Here is a 21391-nt window from a genome sequence, read left to right as displayed (position 1 = left end):
AGCATTGGGCATTGTGACATCACACGATGGAATGTTCAGCAGGGGCTGGTGCTGGTGAGGCTTGTGTGGGTGAGAAGCCAGTTTAGTTTTGAGATTTTTGGGGGGGGGGGGGGGGGGGGTGGGTAAGGTTTTGATTTAAAACGTGCGCTTAAACACGACGGAATGGAATGAGAAGCGCATACTTAGAAAGAAAAGCGAAATCTCTTCCGAATTCGAAAAGACGCGGGCGGTCCTGCGTCCGGTTTCTGAGTTGCGGAGAATCACAGGGAGCGCGCCAGCAAAGGGAGTGGGACAGGGTGCCGGACGGACGGAGTTCCGTTTTGGAATCTGGGGCGAGAGTTTTATATATTATATGATGATGATATGATATGATTACTTAGATAATATTAGAGAATCTTAGAGAATATTAGAAAGTCTTAGTGAATATTAGAGCGTCTCAGAGAATATTAGAGAATATTAGACAGATAATATTAGTGTCTTAGAGAATGTTACAGTCTTAGAGAATATTAGAGCCTGAGAGAATATTAGAGAGACTTAGAGAATATTAGAGAGCCTTTTAGAAAGTCTTGGAGTGAGTCTGAGTTTTTTTGTATCAAACAATTATTTTTATTTCACTCACGATACAAAACAAAACGGTGGTAAAAGGCCCGTTCCACGTGGGTGATATTTCAGGAGTGTTGCCGGCGACTAGACTGTCACCACACGGTGGTAGGGGTGTTGCCGGTATGATCGCCAGCTGTCTCCTCAGCGGGACAAAGGATCGTAGCGTTTTTCTGGTGGCCGCGGTATTTTAAAATGGACAAAACATTTTGGGGACTGTGTAGACTGTGGGCTTGTTGTAGCTTGCCTTAGCTTGTCTTCTCCTGACGTACGTGCTGTCGTAGGTTGTGGAACATTTTCGCCGGGCTGAAGCAGGTTGTCGCCAGGATGTCGTCGGCTGTCGCTGGTGAATTCCATTGTCCTAGTTGCTGGCAGTTGCCGAAAATATCACCGAGAAAACAGGCCCTTAAATACAGTCGCCGGTCCAGTCGCTGTTCTCTCGGCGACCAGCAACGACTTGACAGTCGCCGGCAGTCACCTGAAAAATCACCTCGTGGGACAGGCCCTTTACACACTCACTATCATCACCTCGTGGGACAGGCCCTTTACACACTCACAATCATAGCACAAAATCACCAAATTATCTAGACACGACATTTTCAAACAATGTTCTCGGCTTTCTCCGATATCTCCAAAGACGTGCGGGTTTGTAGGTTAATTGACTTGGTAAATGTAAGATTTGTCCCTAGTGGGTGTAGGATAATGTTAATGTGCGGGGATCGCTGGTCGGCGTGGACTCGGTGGGCCGAAGGGCCTGTTTCCATACTGTATCTCTAAATTAAACTATGTTACAATCCTTACAAAGATACTAAATCACTACGATACAAACATGTCCCTCTCTAACACCACACGGGCACGGACATATCCCCGGAAAAGCAGCAAGCATCCGCCTCGGGAAAAGCCCTCTTCCGCCTGGCGCCGTGACTCGCGGATGGCCAGCTTGGCCAGGCCTTACAGTGAGTCTTAGAGACGTAAATATACAGGGAGCTCCACTGTGTGTGTGTGTGTGTGTGACGCTGGGAATGTTTCTCCCTGTAGACGCTCCCATCAATGTGAGGATCACAGCTCCAACAGCCCCTCCTGCTGGTGAATACATCACACTGCGGTGTGAATCACAGGCCAACCCTGCAGTGAACTCTTACAGCTGGAGAAAGCTCTGTGGCTCTCAGTCTACAGATCTGTGGAGAGATGGTGTGGAATACAGACTGAGGGCCACAGTAGAGGTCGGGACCTGCGACTATTTCTGCACCGTAAGGAATTATCTCGGCAGAACGGAGTCCCCAGCTCAACGCATCGATGTCCAGTGTAAGTACAACTTTGTCCCAGCTCGTTACTGTCTAGACTACACTCCACAACTCTCCCCAACTCCTACAGATGCACCGTGTAAGGAAAGCATTTTGTGTGGGAAGGAACTGCAGATGCTGGTTTAAAGCAAAGGTGGACACAAAGTGCTGGAGTAACTCAGCGGGACAGGCAGCATCTCCAACTCTTTGGCCCTATGAGCATCGAGCCATAGTCACAGAGCCACAGTTCTGGAGTCATAGTCATGGATTTATATAGGCCCATGCGGCCCTGGGGTCTTACAGTGTCTTACAGATAGAGAGAATAATACAGTCTTAGAGAATATTAGAGAGTCTTAGAATATTAGAGTCTTAGAGAATATTAGAGAGTCTTAGATAATATTACTTAGATAATATTAGAGAATCTTAGAGAATATTAGAAAGTCTTAGTGAATATTAGAGCGTCTCAGAGAATATTAGAGAATATTAGAGACTTAGATAATATTAGTGTCTTAGAGAATGTTACAGTCTTAGAGAATATTAGAGTCTGAGAGAATATTAGAGAGACTTAGAGAATATTAGAGAGCCTTTTAGAAAGTCTTGGAGTGAGTCTGAGTTTTTTTGTATCAAACAATTATTTTTATTTCACTCACGATACAAAACAAAACGGTGGTAAAAGGCCCGTTCCACGTGGGTGATATTTCAGGAGTGTTGCCGGCGACTAGACTGTCACCACACGGTGGTAGGGGTGTTGCCGGTATGATCGCCAGCTGTCTACTCAGCCGGACAAAGGATCGTAGCGTTTTTCTGGTGGCCGCGGTATTTTAAAATGGACAAAACATTTTGGGGACTGTGTAGACTGTGGGCTTGTTGTAGCTTGCCTTAGCTTGTCTTCTCCTGACGTACGTGCTGTCGTAGGTTGTGGGACATTTTCGCCGGGCTGAAGCAGGTTGTCGCCAGGATGTCGCCGGCTGTCGCTGGTGAATTCCATTGTCCTAGTTGCTGGCAGTTGCCGAAAATATCTCCGAGAAAACAGGCCCTTAAATACAGTCGCCGGTCCAGTCGCTGTTCTCTCGGCGACCTGCAACGACTTGACAGTCGCCGGCAGTCACCTGAAAAATCACCTCGTGGGACAGGCCCTTTACACACTCACAATCATAGCACAAAATCACCAAATTATCTACACACGCATTTTCAAACAATGTTCTCGGCTTTCTCCGATATCTCCAAAGACGTGCGGGTTTGTAGGTTAATTGACTTGGTAAATGTAAGATTTGTCCCTAGTGGGTGTAGGATAATGTTAGTGTGCGGGGATCGCTGGTCGGCGTGGGCCGAAGGGCCTGTTTCCATACTGTATCTCTAAATTAAACTATGTTACAATCCTTACAAAGATACTAAATCACTACGATACAAACATGTCCCTCTCTAACACCACACGGGCACGGACATATCCCCGGAAAAGCAGCAAGCATCCGGCTCGGGAAAAGCCCTCTTCCGCCTGGTGCCGTGACTCGCGGATGGCCAGCTTGGCCAGGCCTTACAGTGAGTCTTAGAGATGTAAATATACAGGGAGCTCCACTGTGTGTGTGTGTGTGTGTGTGTGACGCTGGGAATGTTTCTCCCTGTAGACGCTCCCATCAATGTGAGGATCACAGCTCCAACAGCCCCTCCTGCTGGTGAATACATCACACTGCGGTGTGAATCACAGGCCAACCCTGCAGTGAACTCTTACAGCTGGAGAAAGCTCTGTGGCTCTCAGTCTACAGTTCTGCGGAGAGATGGTGTGGAATACAGACTGAGGGCCACAGTAGAGGTCGGGACCTGCGACTATTTCTGCACCGTAAGGAATTATCTCGGCAGAACGGAGTCCCCAGCTCAACGCATCGATGTCCAGTGTAAGTACAACTTTGTCCCAGCTCGTTACTGTCTAGACTACACTCCACAACTCTCCCCAACTCCTACAGATGCACCGTGTAAGGAAAGCATTTTGTGTGGGAAGGAACTGCAGATGCTGGTTTAAAGCAAAGGTGGACACAAAGTGCTGGAGTAACTCAGCGGGACAGGCAGCATCTACAACTCTTTGGCCCTATGAGTATCGAGCCATAGTCACAGAGCCACAGTTCTGGAGTCATAGTCATGGATTTATATAGGCCCATGCGGTCCTGGTGTCTTACAGTGTCTTACAGATAGAGAGAATAATACAGTCTTAGAGAATATTAGAGAGTCTTAGAATATTAGAGTCTTAGAGAATATTAGAGAGTCTTAGATAATATTACTTAGATAATATTAGAGAATATTAGAAAGTCTTAGTGAATATTAGAGCGTATCAGAGAATATTAGAGAATATTAGAGACTTAGATAATATTAGTGTCTTAGAGAATGTTACAGAGTCTTAGAGAATATTAGAGCCTGAGAGAATATTAGAGAGACTTAGAGAATATTAGAGAGCCTTTTAGAAAGTCTTGGAGTGAGTCTGAGTTTTTTTGTATCAAACAATTATTTTTATTTCACTCACGATACAAAACAAAACGGTGGTAAAAGGCCCGTTCCACGTGGGTGATATTTCAGGAGTGTTGCCGGCGACTAGACTGTCACCACACGGTGGTAGGGGTGTTGCCGGTATGATCGCCAGCTGTCTACTCAGCGGGACAAAGGATCGTAGCGTTTTTCTGGTGGCTGCGGGATTTTAAAATGGACAAAACATTTTGGGGACTGTGTAGACTGTGGGCTTGTTGTAGCTTGCCTTAGCTTGTCTTCTCCTGACGTACGTGCTGTCGTAGGTTGTGGAACATTTTCGCCGGGCTGAAGCAGGTTGTCGCCAGGATGTCGTCGGCTGTCGCTGGTGAATTCCATTGTCCTAGTTGCTGGCAGTTGCCGAAAATATCACCGAGAAAACAGGCCCTTAAATACAGTCGCCGGTCCAGTCGCTGTTCTCTCGGCGACCTGCAACGACTTGACAGTCGCCGGCAGTCACCTGAAAAATCACCTCGTGGGACAGGCCCTTTACACACCCACTATCATCACCTCGTGGGACAGGCCCTTTACACACCCACTATCATCACCTCGTGGGACACGCCCTTTACACACTCACAATCATAGCACAAAATCACCAAATTATCTAGACACGACATTTTCAAACAATGTTCTCGGCTTTCTCCGATATCTCCAAAGACGTGCGGGTTTGTAGGTTAATTGGCTTGGTAAATGTAAGATTTGTCCCTAGTGGGTGTAGGATAATGTTAGTGTGCGGGGATCGCTGGTCGGCGTGGACTCGGTGGGCCGAAGGGCCTGTTTCCATACTGTATCTCTAAATTAAACTATGTTACAATCCTTACAAAGATACTAAATCACTACGATACAAACATGTCCCTCTCTAACACCACACGGGCACGGACATATCCCCGGAAAAGCAGCAAGCATCCGGCTCGGGAAAAGCCCTCTTCCGCCTGGCGCCGTGACTCGCGGATGGCCAGCTTGGCCAGGCCTTACAGTGAGTCTTAGAGACGTAAATATACAGGGAGTTCCACTGTGTGTGTGTGTGTGTGTGACGCTGGGAATGTTTCTCCCTGTAGACGCTCCCATCAATGTGTGGATCACAGCTCCAACAGCCCCTCCTGCTGGTGAATACATCACACTGCGGTGTGAATCACAGGCCAACCCTGCAGTGAACACTTACAGCTGGAGAAAGCTCTGTGGCTCTCAGTCTACAGATCTGTGGCGAGATGGTGTGGAATACAGTCTGTGGGCCACAGTAGAGGTCGGGACCTGCGACTATTTCTGCACCGTAAGGAATGATCTCGGCAGAACGGAGTCCCCAGCTCAACGCATCGATGTCCAGTGTAAGTACAACTTTGTCCCAGCTCGTTACTGTCTAGACTACACTCCACAACTCTCCCCAACTCCTACAGATGCACCGTGTAAGGAAAGCATTTTGTGTGGGAAGGAACTGCAGATGCTGGTTTAAAGCAAAGGTGGACACAAAGTGCTGGAGTAACTCAGCGGGACAGGCAGCATCTACAACTCTTTGGCCCTATGAGCATCGAGCCATAGTCACAGAGCCACAGTTCTGGAGTCATAGTCATGGATTTATATAGGCCCATGCGGTCCTGGTGTCTTACAGTGTCTTACAGATAGAGAGAATAATACAGTCTTAGAGAATATTAGAGAGTCTTAGAATATTAGAGTCTTAGAGAATATTAGAGAGTCTTAGATAATATTAGTGCCTTAGATAATATTACTTAGATAATATTAGAGAATCTTAGAGAATATTAGAAAGTCTTAGTGAATATTAGAGCGTCTCAGAGAATATTAGAGAATATTAGAGACTTAGATAATATTAGTGTCTTAGAGAATGTTACAGAGTCTTAGAGAATATTAGAGCCTGAGAGAATATTAGAGAGACTTAGAGAATATTAGAGAGCCTTTTAGAAAGTCTTGGAGTGAGTCTGAGTTTTTTTGTATCAAACAATTATTTTTATTTCACTCACGATACAAAACAAAACGGTGGTAAAAGGCCCGTTCCACGTGGGTGATATTTCAGGAGTGTTGCCGGCGACTAGACTGTCACCACACGGTGGTAGGGGTGTTGCCGGTATGATCGCCAGCTGTCTACTCAGCGGGACAAAGGATCGTAGCGTTTTTCTGGTGGCCGCGGTATTTTAAAATGGACAAAACATTTTGGGGACTGTGTAGACTGTGGGCTTGTTGTAGCTTGCCTTAGCTTGTCTTCTCCTGACGTACGTGCTGTCGTAGGTTGTGGAACATTTTCGCCGGGCTGAAGCAGGTTGTCGCCAGGATGTCGTCGGCTGTCGCTGGTGAATTCCATTGTCCTAGTTGCTGGCAGTTGCCGAAAATATCACCGAGAAAACAGGCCCTTAAATACAGTCGCCGGTCCAGTCGCTGTTCTCTCGGCGACCTGCAACGACTTGACAGTCGCCGGCAGTCACCTGAAAAATCACCTCGTGGGACAGGCCCTTTACACACTCACTATCATCACCTCGTGGGACAGGCCCTTTACACACTCACTATCATAGCACAAAATCACCAAATTATCTAGACACGACATTTTCAAACAATGTTCTCGGCTTTCTCCGATATCTCCAAAGACGTGCGGGTTTGTAGGTTAATTGGCTTGGTAAATGTAAGATTTGTCCCTAGTGGGTGTAGGATAATGTTAGTGTGCGGGGATCGCTGGTCGGTGTGGACTCGGTGGGCCGAAGGGCCTGTTTCCATACTGTATCTCTAAATTAAACTATGTTACAATCCTTACAAAGATACTAAATCACTACGATACAAACATGTCCCTCTCTAACACCACACGGGCACGGACATATCCCCGGAAAAGCAGCAAGCATCCGGCTCTGGAAAAGCCCTCTTCCGCCTGGCGCCGTGACTCGCGGATGGCCAGCTTGGCCAGGCCTTGGCCAGGCCCTCTAAATGGTGGCCGACTAGGAAAAGGGGAGATGCAGCGAGACCTGGGTGTCATGGTACACCAGTCATTGAAAGTGGGCATGCAGGTGCAGCAGGCAGTGAAGAAAGCGAATGGTATGTTAGCTTTCATAGCAAAAGGATTTGAGTATAGGAGCAGGGAGGTTCTACTGCAGTTGTACAGGGTCTTGGTGAGACCACACCTGGAGTATTGCGTACAGTTTTGGTCTCCAAATCTGAGGAAGGACATTATTGCCATAGAGGGAGTGCAGAGAAGGTTCACCAGACTGATTCCTGGGATGTCAGGACTGTCTTATGAAGAAAGACTGGATAGACTTGGTTTATACTCTCTAGAATTTAGGAGATTGAGAGGGGATCTTATAGAAACTTACAAATTCTTAAGGGGTTGGACAGGCTAGATGCAGGAAGATTGCTCCCGATGTTGGGGAAGTCCAGGACAAGGGGTCACAGCTTAAGGATAAGGGGGAAATCCTTTAAAACCGAGATGAGAAGAACTTTTTTCACACAGAGAGTGGTGAATCTCTGGAACTCCCTGCCACAGAGGGTAGTCGAGGCCAGTTAATTGGCTATATTTAAGAGGGAGTTAGATGTGGCCCTTGTGGCTAAGGGGATCAGAGGGTATGGAGAGAAGGCAGGTACGGGATACTGAGTTGGATGATCAGCCATGATCATATTGAATGGCGGTGCAGGCTCGAAGGGCCGAATGGCCTACTCCTGCACCTAATTTCTATGTTTCTATGTTTCTTACAGTGAGTCTTAGAGACGTAAATATACAGGGAGCTCCACTGTGTGTGTATGTGACGCTGGGAATGTTTCTCCCTGTAGACGCTCCCATCAATGTGTGGATCACAGCTCCAACAGCCCCTCCTGCTGGTGAATACATCACACTGCGGTGTGAATCACAGGCCAACCCTGCAGTGTACTCTTACAGCTGGAGAAAGCTCTGTGGCTCTCAGTCTACAGTTCTGCGGAGAGATGGTGTGGAATATAGACTGAGGGCCACAGTAGAGGTCGGGACCTGCGACTATTTCTGCACCGTAAGGAATTATCTCGGCAGAACGGAGTCCCCAGCTCAACGCATCGATGTCCAGTGTAAGTACAACTTTGTCCCAGCTCGTTACTGTCTAGACTACACTCCACAACTCTCCCCAACTCCTACAGATGCACCGTGTAAGGAAAGCATTTTGTGTGGGAAGGAACTGCAGATGCTGGTTTAAAGCAAAGGTGGACACAAAGTGCTGGAGTAACTCAGCGGGACAGGCAGCATCTACAACTCTTTGGCCCTATGAGCATCGAGCCATAGTCACAGAGCCACAGTTCTGGAGTCATAGAGTGATGGATTTATATAGGCCCATGCGGTCCTGGTGTCTTACAGTGTCTTACAGATAGAGAGAATAATACAGTCTTAGAGAATATTAGAGAGTCTTAGAATATTAGAGTCTTAGAGAATATTAGAGAGTCTTAGATAATATTAGAGTGCCTTAGATAATATTACTTAGATAATATTAGAGAATCTTAGAGAATATTAGAAAGTCTTAGTGAATATTAGAGTGTCTCAGAGAATATTAGAGAATATTAGAGCCTCAGAGAATATTAGAGTTTTAGATAATATTAGTGTCTTAGAGAATGTTACAGAGTCTTAGAGAATATTAGAGCCTGAGAGAATATTAGAGAGACTTAGAGAATATTAGAGAGCCTTTTAGAAAGTCTTGGAGTGAGTCTGAGTTTTTTTGTATCAAACAATTATTTTTATTTCACTCACGATACAAAACAAAACGGTGGTAAAAGGCCCGTTCCACGTGGGTGATATTTCAGGAGTGTTGCCGGCGACTAGACTGTCACCACACGGTGGTAGGGGTGTTGCCGGTATGATCGCCAGCTGTCTACTCAGCGGGACAAAGGATCGTAGCGTTTTTCTGGTGGCCGCGGTATTTTTAAATGGACAAAACATTTTGGGGACTGTGTAGACTGTGGGCTTGTTGTAGCTTGTCTTAGCTTGTCTTCTCCTGACGTACGTGCTGTCGTAGGTTGTGGAACATTTTCGCCGGGCTGAAGCAGGTTGTCGCCAGGATGTCGTCGGCTGTCGCTGGTGAATTCCATTGTCCTAGTTGCTGGCAGTTGCCGAAAATATCACCGAGAAAACAGGCCCTTAAATACAGTCGCCGGTCCAGTCGCTGTTCTCTCGGCGACCTGCAACGACTTGACAGTCGCCGGCAGTCACCTGAAAAATCACCTCGTGGGACAGGCCCTTTACACACTCACTATCATCACCTCGTGGGACAGGCCCTTTACACACCCACAATCATAGCACAAAATCACCAAATTATGTAGACACGACATTTTCAAACATTGGTCTCGGTTTTCTCAGAGATCTCCGGTTCCCTCCCACACTCCAAAGACGTGCGGGTTTGTAGGTTAATTGGCTTGATAAATGTAAGAATTGTCCCTAGTGGGTGTGGGATAGTGTTAGTGTGCGGGGATCGCTGGTCGGCGTGGACTCGGTGGGCCGAAGGGCCTGTTTCCACAATGTATCTCTAAACTAAACTATGTTACAATCCTTACAAAGATCTAAATCACTACGATACAAACATGTCCCTCTCTAACACCACACGGGCACGGGCATATCCCCGGAAAAGCAGTAAGCATCCGGCTTGGGAAAAGCCCTCTTCCGCCTGGCGCCGTGACTCGCGGATGGCCAGCTTGGCCAGGCCTTACAGTGAGTCTTAGAGACGTAAATATACAGGGAGCTCCACTGTGTGTGTGTGTGTGTGTGTGTGTGTGACGCTGGGAATGTTTCTCCCTGTAGACGCTCCCATCAATGTGAGGATCACAGCTCCAACAGCCCCTCCTGCTGGTGAAAACATCACACTGCGGTGTGGATCACAGGCCAACCCTGTTGCGAACTCTTCCAGCTGGAGAAAGCTCTGTGACTCTCAGTCTACAGATCTGTGGGGAGATGGTGTGGAATACAGACTGAGGGCCACAGTAGAGGCCGGGACCTGCGACTATTTCTGCACCGCGAGGAATTATCTCGGTAGAACGGAGTCCCCAGCTCAACGCATCGATGTCCAGTGTAAGTACAACTTTGTCCCAGCTCGTTACTGTCTAGACTACACTCCACAACTCTCCCCAACTCCTACAGATGCACCGTGTAAGGAAAGTATTTTGTGTAGGAAGGAACTGCAGATGCTGGTTTAACCAAAGTGCTGGAGTAACTCAGCGGGTCAGGCAGTTTCTCTGTGGAGAACGTGGACAGGTACAAAGTGCTGGAGTAACTCAGCGGGACAGGCCGCATCTCCAGAGAGAAGGAATGGGCCGAGACTCTTCTTCAGACTGATGTCAGGGGAGGGGATGGGACAGGGGAGGGGGCGATAGAATGTAGTCGGAGACAGTAAGACTTGTGGGAGAACTGGGAAGGGGGAGGGGATTGAGAGAGAGGGAAAGCAAGGGCTATCTGAAGTTAGAGAAGTCAATGTTCATACCGCTGGGGTGTAAACTACCCAGTGAAATATGAGGGGCTGTTCCTCCAATTTGTGCTGGGCCTCACTCTGCCAATGGAGGAGGCCCAGGACTGAAAGGTCCGTGTGGGAATTGGAGGGGGAGTTGAAGTGCTGGGTCACCGGGAGATCAGGTAGGTTAAGACGGACTGAGCGGAGGTGTTCAGTGAAACACGTCACAGCACGGTTTGGGATCAGCTCCGTCCGAGACCCATGAGAAATCGCAGAGATTTGTGGAGGCATCCCAGAGCATCACGCACACAAACCTACCGATGATACACACAAAAAGCTGGAGTAACTCAGTGGGTCAGGCAGCATGTCGGAAGAGAAGGAATAGGTGACGTCTCGGCCACTTCAGATCCGAAACATCACCCATTCCTTCTCTCCAGAGATGCTACCTGTCCCCCAGAGTTACTCCAGCTTTTTGTGTCCATGGTTTAAACCAACATCTGCAGTTCCTTCTTACGCACACAAACCAACCTCCCTTCCATCGACTCCATCTACACCTCACGCTGCCACGGCAAGGCCAGCAGCATCATAGCGGACCAGTCTCACCCCAGTCACTCCCTCTCCCATCAGGGACAGTTTCTTCCCGGCTGTTATCAGGCAACTGAACCGCCCTCTCACCTACTAGAGAACGGTCCTGAACTTCCATCCACCTCATTGGAGACCCTCGGCCTATCTTTAATAAGGCTTTACCTTGCACTAAACGTTATTCCCTTTATCCTGTATCTGTACACTGTGGACGGCTCGATTGTAATCATGTACAGTCTTTCCACTGTCTGGATAGCACGCGACAAGAAAGCTTCTCACTGTACCTCGCTACACGGGACAATTAATTCAACTGAAACCTCTATTTACGGCTATTAACCTCAGAATTCATAAATTTCAAATATTTTAGCAGGTGAACTAGGCCATTCGGCCCATCGAGTCTACTCCGCCATTCAATCATGGCTGATCTATCTCTCCCTCCTCACCACATTCTCCTGCCTTCTCCCCATAACCCCCGATACCCGTACTAATCAACAATCTGTCAATAGAAACATAGAAATTAGTTGCAGGAGTAGGCCATTCGGCCCTTCAAGCCAGCACTGCCATTCAATATGATCATGCCTGATCATCCAACTCAGTATCCTGTACCTGCCTTCTCTCCATACCCCCTGATCCCTTTAGCCACAAGGGCCACATCTAACTCCCTCTTAAATATAGCCAATGAACTGGCCTCAACTACCTTCTGTGGCAGAGAATTCCACAGATTCACCACTGAGGCCAGAAAATGTTTTTCTCACTCGGTCCTAAAAGATTTCCCCTTATCCTTAAACTGTGACCCCTTGTTCTGGACTTCCCCAACATCGGGAACAATCTTCCTGCATCTAGCCTGTCCAACCCCTTAAGAATTTTGTAAGTTTCTATAAGATCCCCCCTCAATCTTCTAAATTCCAGCGAGTACAAACCGAGTCTATCCAGTCTTTCTTCATATGTAAGTCCTGACATCCCAGGAATCAGTCTTGTGAACCTTCTCTGTACTCCCTCTATGGCAAGAATGTCTTTCCTCAGATTAGGAGACCAAAACTGTACGCAATACTCCAAGTGTGGTCTCACCAAGACCCTGTATAACTGCAGTAGAACCTCCCTGCTCCTATACTCAAATCCTCTTGCTATGAATGCTAACATACCATTCGCTATCTTCACTGCCTGCTGCACCTGCATGCCTACTTTCAATGACTGGTGTACCATGACACCCAGGTCTCATTGCATCTCCCCCTTTCCTATAACCATATAACAATTACAGCACGGAAACAGGCCATCTCAGCCCTACAAGTCCGTGCCGAACAAATAAGTTCCTATTCGGCAACCATTCAGATAATAGTCTACTTTCCTGTTTTTGCCACCAAAGTGGATAACCTCACATTTATCCACATTATACTGCATCTGCCATGCATTTGCCCACTCACCCAGTCTATCCAAGTCACCTTGCAGCCTCCTAGAACCCTCCTCACAGCTAACGCTGCCCCCAGCTTCGTGTCATCCGCCAACTTGGAGATGTTGCATTCAATTCCCTCGTCCAAATCATTAATATTTCGTAAATAGCTGGGGTCCCAGCACTGAACCTTGCGGTACCCCACTAGTCACTGCCTGCCATTGTGAAAAGGACACGTTTACTCCTACTCTTTGCTTCCTGTCTGCCAGCCAGTTCTCTATCCACATCAAGACTGAACCCTCAATGCCGTATGCTTTAAGTTTGTATACTAATCTCTTATGTGGGACCTCGTCGAAAGCCTTCTGAAAGTCCAGATATAACACATCCACTGGTTCTCCCTTATCCACTCTACTAGTTACATCCTCGAAAAATTCTATAAGATTCGTCAAACATGATTTACCCTTCATAAATCCATGCTGACTTTGTCCAATGATTTCACCACTTTCCAAATGTGCTGCTATCCTGAATGTATTATCTGAATGGTGGCCGATTAGGTATTATCTGAATAATAATAATATCTTTATTGTCATTGCACGTCAGTAGTATGCAGCTTCCAACTGATGAAAAAGAAAAGTAAAATAAATAAATAAGCTATGTGTCGTGGCCATCCGAGGGAGACAGTCCAGGTGGGGGGGGGGGGGTGGGGGGGGGTGGGGTGGGGTGGGGGGGGGGTGGGGTGGGGTGGGGTGGGGGGGGGGTGGGGGGGGTGGGGGGGGGGGTTCAGAGCCGCTATAGCTCTTGGAATAAAGCTGTTTCTGAGTCTGGAGGTTCGGACGTAGAAGGCCTTGTAACGTCTGCCGGAGGGAAGTAGTTTGAACAGACCGTTACAAGGGGTGTGATGAGTCCTTATGGATGCTGAGGGCCTTCCTGAGGCACCGTGTGTAGTAGATGCCCACCAAGGCTGGTAGCTCTGTCCCAATGATCCTCTGCGCTCTGTGGACGACGCGCTGAAGAGCTCTCCTCTCCGCCTCCATGCAGCTGAGATACCACACAGAGATGCCATACGTTAATATGCTCTCTGTGGTGCAGCGGTAGAACGTTGTCAGCAGCTGTTGGGGCAGACCAGTCTTTTTTAATGTCTTCAGGAAGAACAGTCGTTGCTGTGCCTTCTTGACCAGCGCACCGGTGTTGGTGGACCATGTGAGGTCCTCTGAAATGTCGAATGGTGGCCGATTAGGAAAGGGAGAGATGCAACGAGACCTGGGTGTCATGGTACACCAGTAATTGAAAGTAGGCATGCAGGTGCAGCAGGCAGTGAAGAAAGGGAATGGTATGTTAGCCTTCATAGCAAAAGGATTTGAGTATAGGAGCAGGGAGGTGTTACTGTAGTTGTACAGGGTCTTGGTGAGACCACACCTGGAATATTGCGTACAGTTTTGGTCTCCTAATCTGAAGAAAGACATTCTTGCCATAGAGGGAGTGCATAGAAGGCTCACCAGACTGATTCCTGGGATGTCAGGACTTTCATATGAAGAAAGACTGGATAGACTCGGCTTGTACTCGCTAGATTTTAGAAGATTGAGGGGGGATCTTATAGAAACTGCTAGAGTCAGTTATTAAAGATGGGATAGCAGCACATTTGGAAAGTGGTGAAATCATTGGACAAAATCAGCATGGATTTACGAAAGGTAAATCATGTCTGACGAATCTTATAGAATTTTTCGAGGATGTAACTAGTAGCGTGGATAGGGGAGAACCAGTTGGATGTGGTGTATCTGGACTTCCTGAAGGCTTTCGACAACGTCCCACATAAGAGATTAATTTACAAACTTAAAGCACACGGCATTGGGGGTTCAGTATTGATGTGGATAGAGAACTGGCTGGCAAACAGGAAGCAAAGAGTAGGAGTAAACGGGTCCTTTTCACAATGGCAGGCAGTGACTAGTGGGGTACCGCAAGGCTCAGTGCTGGGACCCCAGCTATTTACAATATATATTAATGATCTGGATGAGGGAATTGAAGGCAATATCTCCAAGTTTGCGGATGACACTAAGCTGGGGGGCAGTGTTAGCTGTGAGGAGGATGCTAGGAGACTGCAAGGTGACTTGGATAGGCTGGGTGAGTGGGCAAATGTTTGGCAGATGCAGTATAATGTGGATAAATGTGAGGTTATCCATTTTGGTGGCAAAAACAGGAAAGCAGACTCTTATCTAAATGGTGGCCGATTAGGAAAAGGGGAGATGCAGTGAGACCTGGGTGTCATGGTACACCAGTCATTGAAAGTAGGCATGCAGGTGCAGCAGGCAGTGAAGAAAGCGAATGGTATGCTAGCTTTCATAGCAAAAGGATTTGAGTATAGGAGCAGGGAGGTTCTACTGCAGTTGTACAGGGTCTTGGTGAGACCACACCTGGAGTATTGCGTACAGTTTTGGTCTCCAAATCTGAGAAAGGACATTATTGCCATAGAGGGAGTGCAGAGAAGGTTCACCAGACTGATTCCTGAGATGTCAGGACTGTCTTATGAAGAAAGACTGGATAGACTTGGTTTATACTCTCTAGAATTTAGGAGATTGAGAGGGGATCTTATAGAAACGTAGACAATTCTTAAGGGGTTGGACAGGCTAGATGCAGGAAGATTGTTCCCGATCTTGGGGAAGTCCAGGACAAGGGGTCACAGCTTAAGAATAAGGGGGAAGTCCTTTAAAACCGAGATGAGAAAAACTTTTTTCACACAGAGAGTGGTGAATCTCTGGAACTATCTGCCACAGAGGGTAGTTGAGGCCAGTTCATTGGCTATATTTAAGAGGGAGTTAGATGTGGCCTTTGTGGCTAAAGGGATCAGAGGGAATGGAGAGAAGGCAGGTACGGGATACTGAGTTGGATGATCAGCCATGATCATATTGAATGGCGGTGCAGGCTCGAAGGGCCGAATGGCCTACACCTGCACCGATTTTCTATGTTTATATGTAAACTTACAAAATTCTTAAGGGGTTGGACAGGCTAGATGCAGGAAGATTGTTCCCGATGTTGGGGAAGTCCAGAACAAGGGGTCACAGTTTAAGGATAAGAGGGAAATCTTTAAGACCGAGATGAGGAAAACATTTTTCACACAGAGAGTGGTGAATCTCTGGAATTCTCTGCCACAGAAGGTAGTTGAGGCCAGTTCATTGGCTATATTTAAGAGGGGGTTAGATATGGCCCTTGTGGCTAAAGGGATCAGTGGGTATGGAGAGAAGGTAGGTACAGGATACTGAGTTGGATGATCAGCCATGATCATATTGAATGGCAGTGCAGGCTCGTAGGGCCGAATGGCCTACTCCTGCACATATTTTCTATGTTTATGTTTCTATCCCATCTTTAATAAATGACTCTAGCAGTTTCCCCACTACCGATGTTAGACTAACTGGTCTGTAATTCCCCGTTTTTTCTTTCCCTCCCTTTTTAAAAAAGTGGGGTTACATTAGCTACCCTACAATCCTCAGGAATTACTCCAGAATCTAAAGACTTTTGAAAAATTATCACTAATGCATCCGCTATTTCTGCGGCTGCTTCCTTAAGTACTCTGAGATGCAGCCTATCTGGCCCTGGGGATCTATCGGCCTTTAATCCATTCAATTTACCTAACACCACTTCCCGGCTAACCTGGATTTCACTCAGTTCCTCCATCTCATTTAACCCCCGGTCCCCTGCTATTTCCGGCAGATTATTTATGTCTTCCTTGGTGAAGATAGAACCAAAGTAGTTATTCAATTGGTCTGCCAGGTCTTTGTTCCCCATGATCAATTCACCTGTTTGTGACTGCAAGGGACCTACATTTGTTTTAACTAATCTTTTTCTCTTCACATATCTATAAAAACTTTTGCAGTCAGTTTTTATGTTCACTGCCAGTTTTCTTTCATAATCTATTTTCCCTTTCCTAATTAAACCCCTTGTCCTCCTCTGGTGGACTCTGAATTTCTCCCAGTCCTCTGGTAGGCTGCTATTTCTGGCTAATTTGCATGCTTCATCTTTTGTTTTGATACTGTCCCTGATTTCCCTTGTTATCCACGGATGCACTACCTTCCCTGATTTATTTTGCCAAACTGGGATGAACAATTGTTGTAGTTCATCCATGCAGTCTTTAAACGCCTTCCATTGCATATCCACTGTCAACCCTTTAAGAATCAACTGCCAGTCAATCTTGGCCAATTCACATCTCATACCCTCAAAGTTACCTTTCTTTAAGTTCAGGACTCTTGTTTCTGAATTAACAATGTCACTCTCCATCTCAATCTCTGCTTTAAAAACCTCTCCTAGTGGCTGATACACATGAGTGTAGACAAACCCTCTCTCTGTCGCTAATAGTGTTTCCGCTGACTGGTTAGCACGCAGCAAAAGCTTTTTGAAAGACAATAGGTGCAGGAGAAGGCCATTTGGCCCTTCGAGCCAGCACCGCCATTCAATGTGATCATGGCTGATCATCTACAATCAGTACCCCGTTCCTGCCTTCTCCCCATATCCCCTGACTCCGCTATCTTTAAGAGCGCTATCTAGCTCTCTCTTGAACGCATCCAGAGAACCGGCGTTATGAACATTCTAGTATGTTTTAAATTCACAAGAGTTTGTTAAATGCTTGGACCGTGTGTACGCTCACACACGTGACCGGTAATATTTGACCTCTGACCCTAAACAAACATAGTCAGCCCAACGTATAAACATTTAACTCAGATGAACCGAAATAACTTTGAATCATATCTGCAGTTGCGAAACAATATATGTGTAATGGTTTCAGAATTAGATGAGATGAATTCCACAATTTTTCGTCGTTTTGTTCTATGAATGGGCCTTAAATATCAAACCATTTTTAACACAAACCATTGTCCACCCCGTTCCTTCTTCAATCATGGCCGATCTAACTCTCCCTCCCAACCGCATTCCCCTGCCTTCTCCCCATAACCCCTGACACCCGCACTAATCAAGAATCTTTCTATCTCTGTCTTAAATAAATCCACTGACTTGTGGCCTCCACCGCCGTCTGTGGCAACGAATCCCACAGATTCACCACACTCTGGCCAAAGAAATTCCTCCTCATCTCCTTCCTAAAGGAACGTCCTTTAATTCTGAGGCTGTGCCCTCTGGTCCTAGACTCTAAACTCTCCCACTAGTGGAAACATCCTCTCCACATCCACTCTATCCAGGCCTTTCACTATTCGCTAAAAGATTCAATGAGGCCCCCACCTCCCTTCATTCTTCTAAACTCCAGTGAGTACAGGCCCAGCGTCGACAAACGCTCAACGTACGCTAGTTAATAATAATAATAATAAATTTTATTTAATGGGCGCCTTTCAAACATCTCAAGGACACCTTACATAGTAATCGGAATAACATATAATCGGAATATAACAAGTAATAAAGACATCACAGAGACACAAATTAAAAACAGAATTCAATCCAAAAACAGAAAATCAAAAACACAGTGTGAAGAGAGAGCAGCGGCAGCCATAGCGCGCCAGCGTCCACTCTCCCTTCACGGCAGCCATCTTGGACACAGACCTACAGGACTACAGTTAGACAAAAAAAAAACCCACATGTTCCTGGGATGTGTTCTTGTAAAACCTCCTCTGGACCCTCTCCAGAGCCGGCACTTCCTTCCTCAGATACGGGGCCCAGAATTGCTCAAAATATCTCATCTGACCTTTGACCCCCACCAGTAACCCCCAGCTCCCAGCCGACCCCTGTAGTTCATAGCATGACCCCTGACCTGTTTCCTCACTCCTGCCCCACCCGTAACCCGATCTCTCACCTGTATCCTCACCTCTGACCTCTCTCTCTCACCACCCCACCCCTCGACCTTTAACCCCATCTCTTATCCGGCTTTTGACTTGTATCCTCAGCCCTGACCCTTGTGTGAACCTTGACCCTAGTTCTCGCCTGACTGATCTGCACTCTCACCTTTGACTCCCACCTCTAAAGCCGGCTCTCTCCCTGACTTCTGACTCCAGCTCATCTGACCTGTATCTTCACCCCTGACCTCTCACCCTGGCCGTGACCTCTGACCCCAGCCCTTCACTGTCTGTTTGCTTGACCTCTGACCCCATCCCTTTCCCGATCTCTGACCTGTACCCCTCGCATTTGACCCTATCTGTAACCCCTGACTCTCAACCTAACCTCTGAACCGCATACCGTACCTGAATGCTGACCTGTGTCACCAGCCTGACGCCATCCCTGACCCTTGCCTCTCACCCCGACCACTGATCTCTGGCCTCACACTGACCCCCGACTCTGACATGGACCTCTGACCCCAGTCCTCACCCGACCTTTGACCCCGTATGTACACCCTGACACCACCTGTTCCCATCATTTACCCGACCACTCGCATGAGCTCTGACCCCCGCCTCACACTCTGACTTCTCACCCCCAGCCCTTGCCTGACCTCCGACCAGTATCCACACACCTGACCTCCGACCCTGCCTCTCTCCCTCGATCTTTAATCTTAGCCCCAAAATCCCCGACCCCCCGAACCCTGACCCTTGGACCCAACAACCACCATCAACTGCTAACTCCGACGTTAAACCCTAACTGTGACTTCTAACCCCGACATTAACCCCCGAACCATGACAATAGACAATAGTTGCAGGAGTAGGCTATTCGGCCCTTTGAGCCAGCACCACCATTCAATGTGATCATGGCTGATCCACAATCAGTACCCCGTTCCTGCCTTCTCCCCATATCCCCAGACTCCGCTATTTTTAAGAGCCCGATCTAACTCTCTCTTGAAAGTATCCAGAGAACCCGCCTTCACCGCCCGTTGAGGCAGAGAATTCCACAGACTCACCACTCTCTGTGTGAAAAAGTGTTTCCTCATCTCCGTTCTAAATGACTTATTCTTAAACAGTGGCCCCTGGTTCTGGACCCCCCCCCCCCCCCAACACCTAGCGTGCCCTTAATAATCTTATATGTTTCAATAAGATATCCTCTCATCCTTCTAAACTCCAGAGTATACAAGCCCAGCCGCTCCATTCTCTAGAATTGACCATTTTTTTTATTTGAAAATCTTCTTTGTTGCTTTACCAGTAAGTTTGGAATTATTGTATTGCTGTAGAATGAACCGCCGACCAATGGGTTTTGAGGCATTTGTTTGAGGCAGATAGGATGTGTCTATAGAATTCTCTCTCAGAATTCATTATGCTACTACCATCAGCAGTTGTATCATCAATGAAGATTGAGCTGAGTATAGGAGCAAAGAGGTCCTTCTGCCGTTGTATAGGGATTACCCGGACGTGGCGGGGCGGAGCGAAGAGGAGAGGGAAGGGAGAGAGAGAAGGGGGGTAGAGAGAAAAGTGAGGGAGAGAGAGGAGGAGAGAGAGAAGAGGGGAGAGAGAAGGGTGGGAGTGAGGGGGGGAAGAGAGAGGAGGAGAGAGAGAAATGGAGAGAAAAGAGGAGAGAGAAGGGGGAGATGGGCGAGTGGGGTTCATTTTCCCACACAAGCCATAGGTGACTGAGCAATCTGAACCCAAGCACCAAGTTGAAAGCGGCCGAAGGTGCGCATCCCTTGGGACAGCCCCTACTCTTCCACGGCCACTCTCCGCAGTCTGTGGGTCGGGTGGAGCGGAGGTTTGGGACAATGTTCATGCCTTCACAGTGATGTGATGGACGCGGGTATCTGGACCAATCGCTGACAAGTCCCGCCCCCCGGCAACATCATGTCCGTTATTGGACGTTTCTGTTGAGCGGCAGTTGGTCCTTTGGCCTGTGGGCGACGCCGCCTTTCGGGTAGGTGGAGTTTCGACAGAGCGGCCATTCGGTAAGTTTGCTTTTAGGCGACGCAGCCTTTCGGTTCCTTGGGTTTTACGTGTCCCGCTCTTTGGGTTAGTTTGCATTTAGCCGTCCCATCCTTTCAGTTAGTAGGCGTTTCGTCTTCGGACTCTTTCCGTTTATTGTCGTTTCGGCCTCGTTTCCATTCGGTTCTTTGGCTACAACTTCTTTGCTTCGGCTTCTTGTCTGTCGGCACCACGTCCGGGTACCGTAGGGGCCCTGGTGAGTCCACACCTGGAGTATTGTGTGCCGTTTTGGTCCCAGATGTTGAGGAAGGACATTCTTGCTATTGAGGGAGCCCAGCGTAGATTCACCAGGTTAATTCCCGGGATGGCGGGACTGTCATATGTTGAAAGAATGGAGCGGCTGGGCTTGTGCACTCTGGAGTTTAGAAAGATGAGAGAGGATCTTATTGAAACATATAAGAGGAGAGGCAGGGGGGAGAGAGAGAGAGAAGGAGAGAGAAAGGGGGGGGGCGAGAGAGAAGGGGAGGGGGAGAGAGAAGGAAAGAGGAGAGATGGAGGGGGGGAAGAAGGGGAGGGGGTGGTGTGGGCGGAAGGGACAGGGATAGAGAGGAGAGAGAGAGTGTGGGAGAGAGGGTGAGGGGCAAGAAAGGGGGGAGAGAGGGAGGCGGAAGAGAGAGGAGGGAGAGCGGGAGGAGAAAGTGGGGGTGGGGGGGACATGGGTAGAGGGAGGTAGAGAGGCGGGGAGTGGGGGGTCAGGAGAATAAAGAAATGGGGAGGGGGAGAGAGAGAGAGAGAGGGAGGGGTGGGGGAGAGGGGCGCAGGGTGGAGATAGAGTGGGGAGAGACGGGGGCAGGGGGAGAGGGTGAGGAGGGGGGGGGTTGTCTA

General features: G+C 47.8%; 1 protein-coding gene across 1 annotated transcript; it reads left to right on the top strand.

Moving 5' to 3' along the window:
• The first annotated feature begins 1622 nt into the window (after positions 1-1622).
• On the top strand, positions 1623-5675 carry LOC116969635 (B-cell receptor CD22-like). The gene is made up of 4 exons (XM_033016451.1): positions 1623-1905; positions 3509-3775; positions 5453-5631; positions 5670-5675. Exons 1-4 carry the CDS (start codon positions 1623-1625, stop codon positions 5673-5675), a joined length of 735 nt encoding a protein of 244 aa, XP_032872342.1.
• The last annotated feature ends 15716 nt before the right edge of the window (positions 5676-21391 follow it).

Source organism: Amblyraja radiata, unplaced genomic scaffold (genome assembly GCF_010909765.2).
Source record: "Amblyraja radiata isolate CabotCenter1 unplaced genomic scaffold, sAmbRad1.1.pri S91, whole genome shotgun sequence".
NCBI classification, from domain to species: domain Eukaryota; kingdom Metazoa; phylum Chordata; class Chondrichthyes; order Rajiformes; family Rajidae; genus Amblyraja; species Amblyraja radiata.
This window is presented reverse-complemented; position numbering and strand designations above follow the sequence as displayed.

Bases quoted from the DNA above. Each gene is read 5' to 3' on its own strand.
- LOC116969635 (XM_033016451.1), top strand. From the start codon at position 1,623: ATGTTTCTCCCTGTAGACGCTCCCATCAATGTGAGGATCACAGCTCCA. The intron at 1,906-3,508 runs GTAAGTACAACT...TTCTCCCTGTAG, and splicing joins TCAACGCATCGATGTCCAGT to ACGCTCCCATCAATGTGAGG. The intron at 3,776-5,452 runs GTAAGTACAACT...TTCTCCCTGTAG, and splicing joins TCAACGCATCGATGTCCAGT to ACGCTCCCATCAATGTGTGG.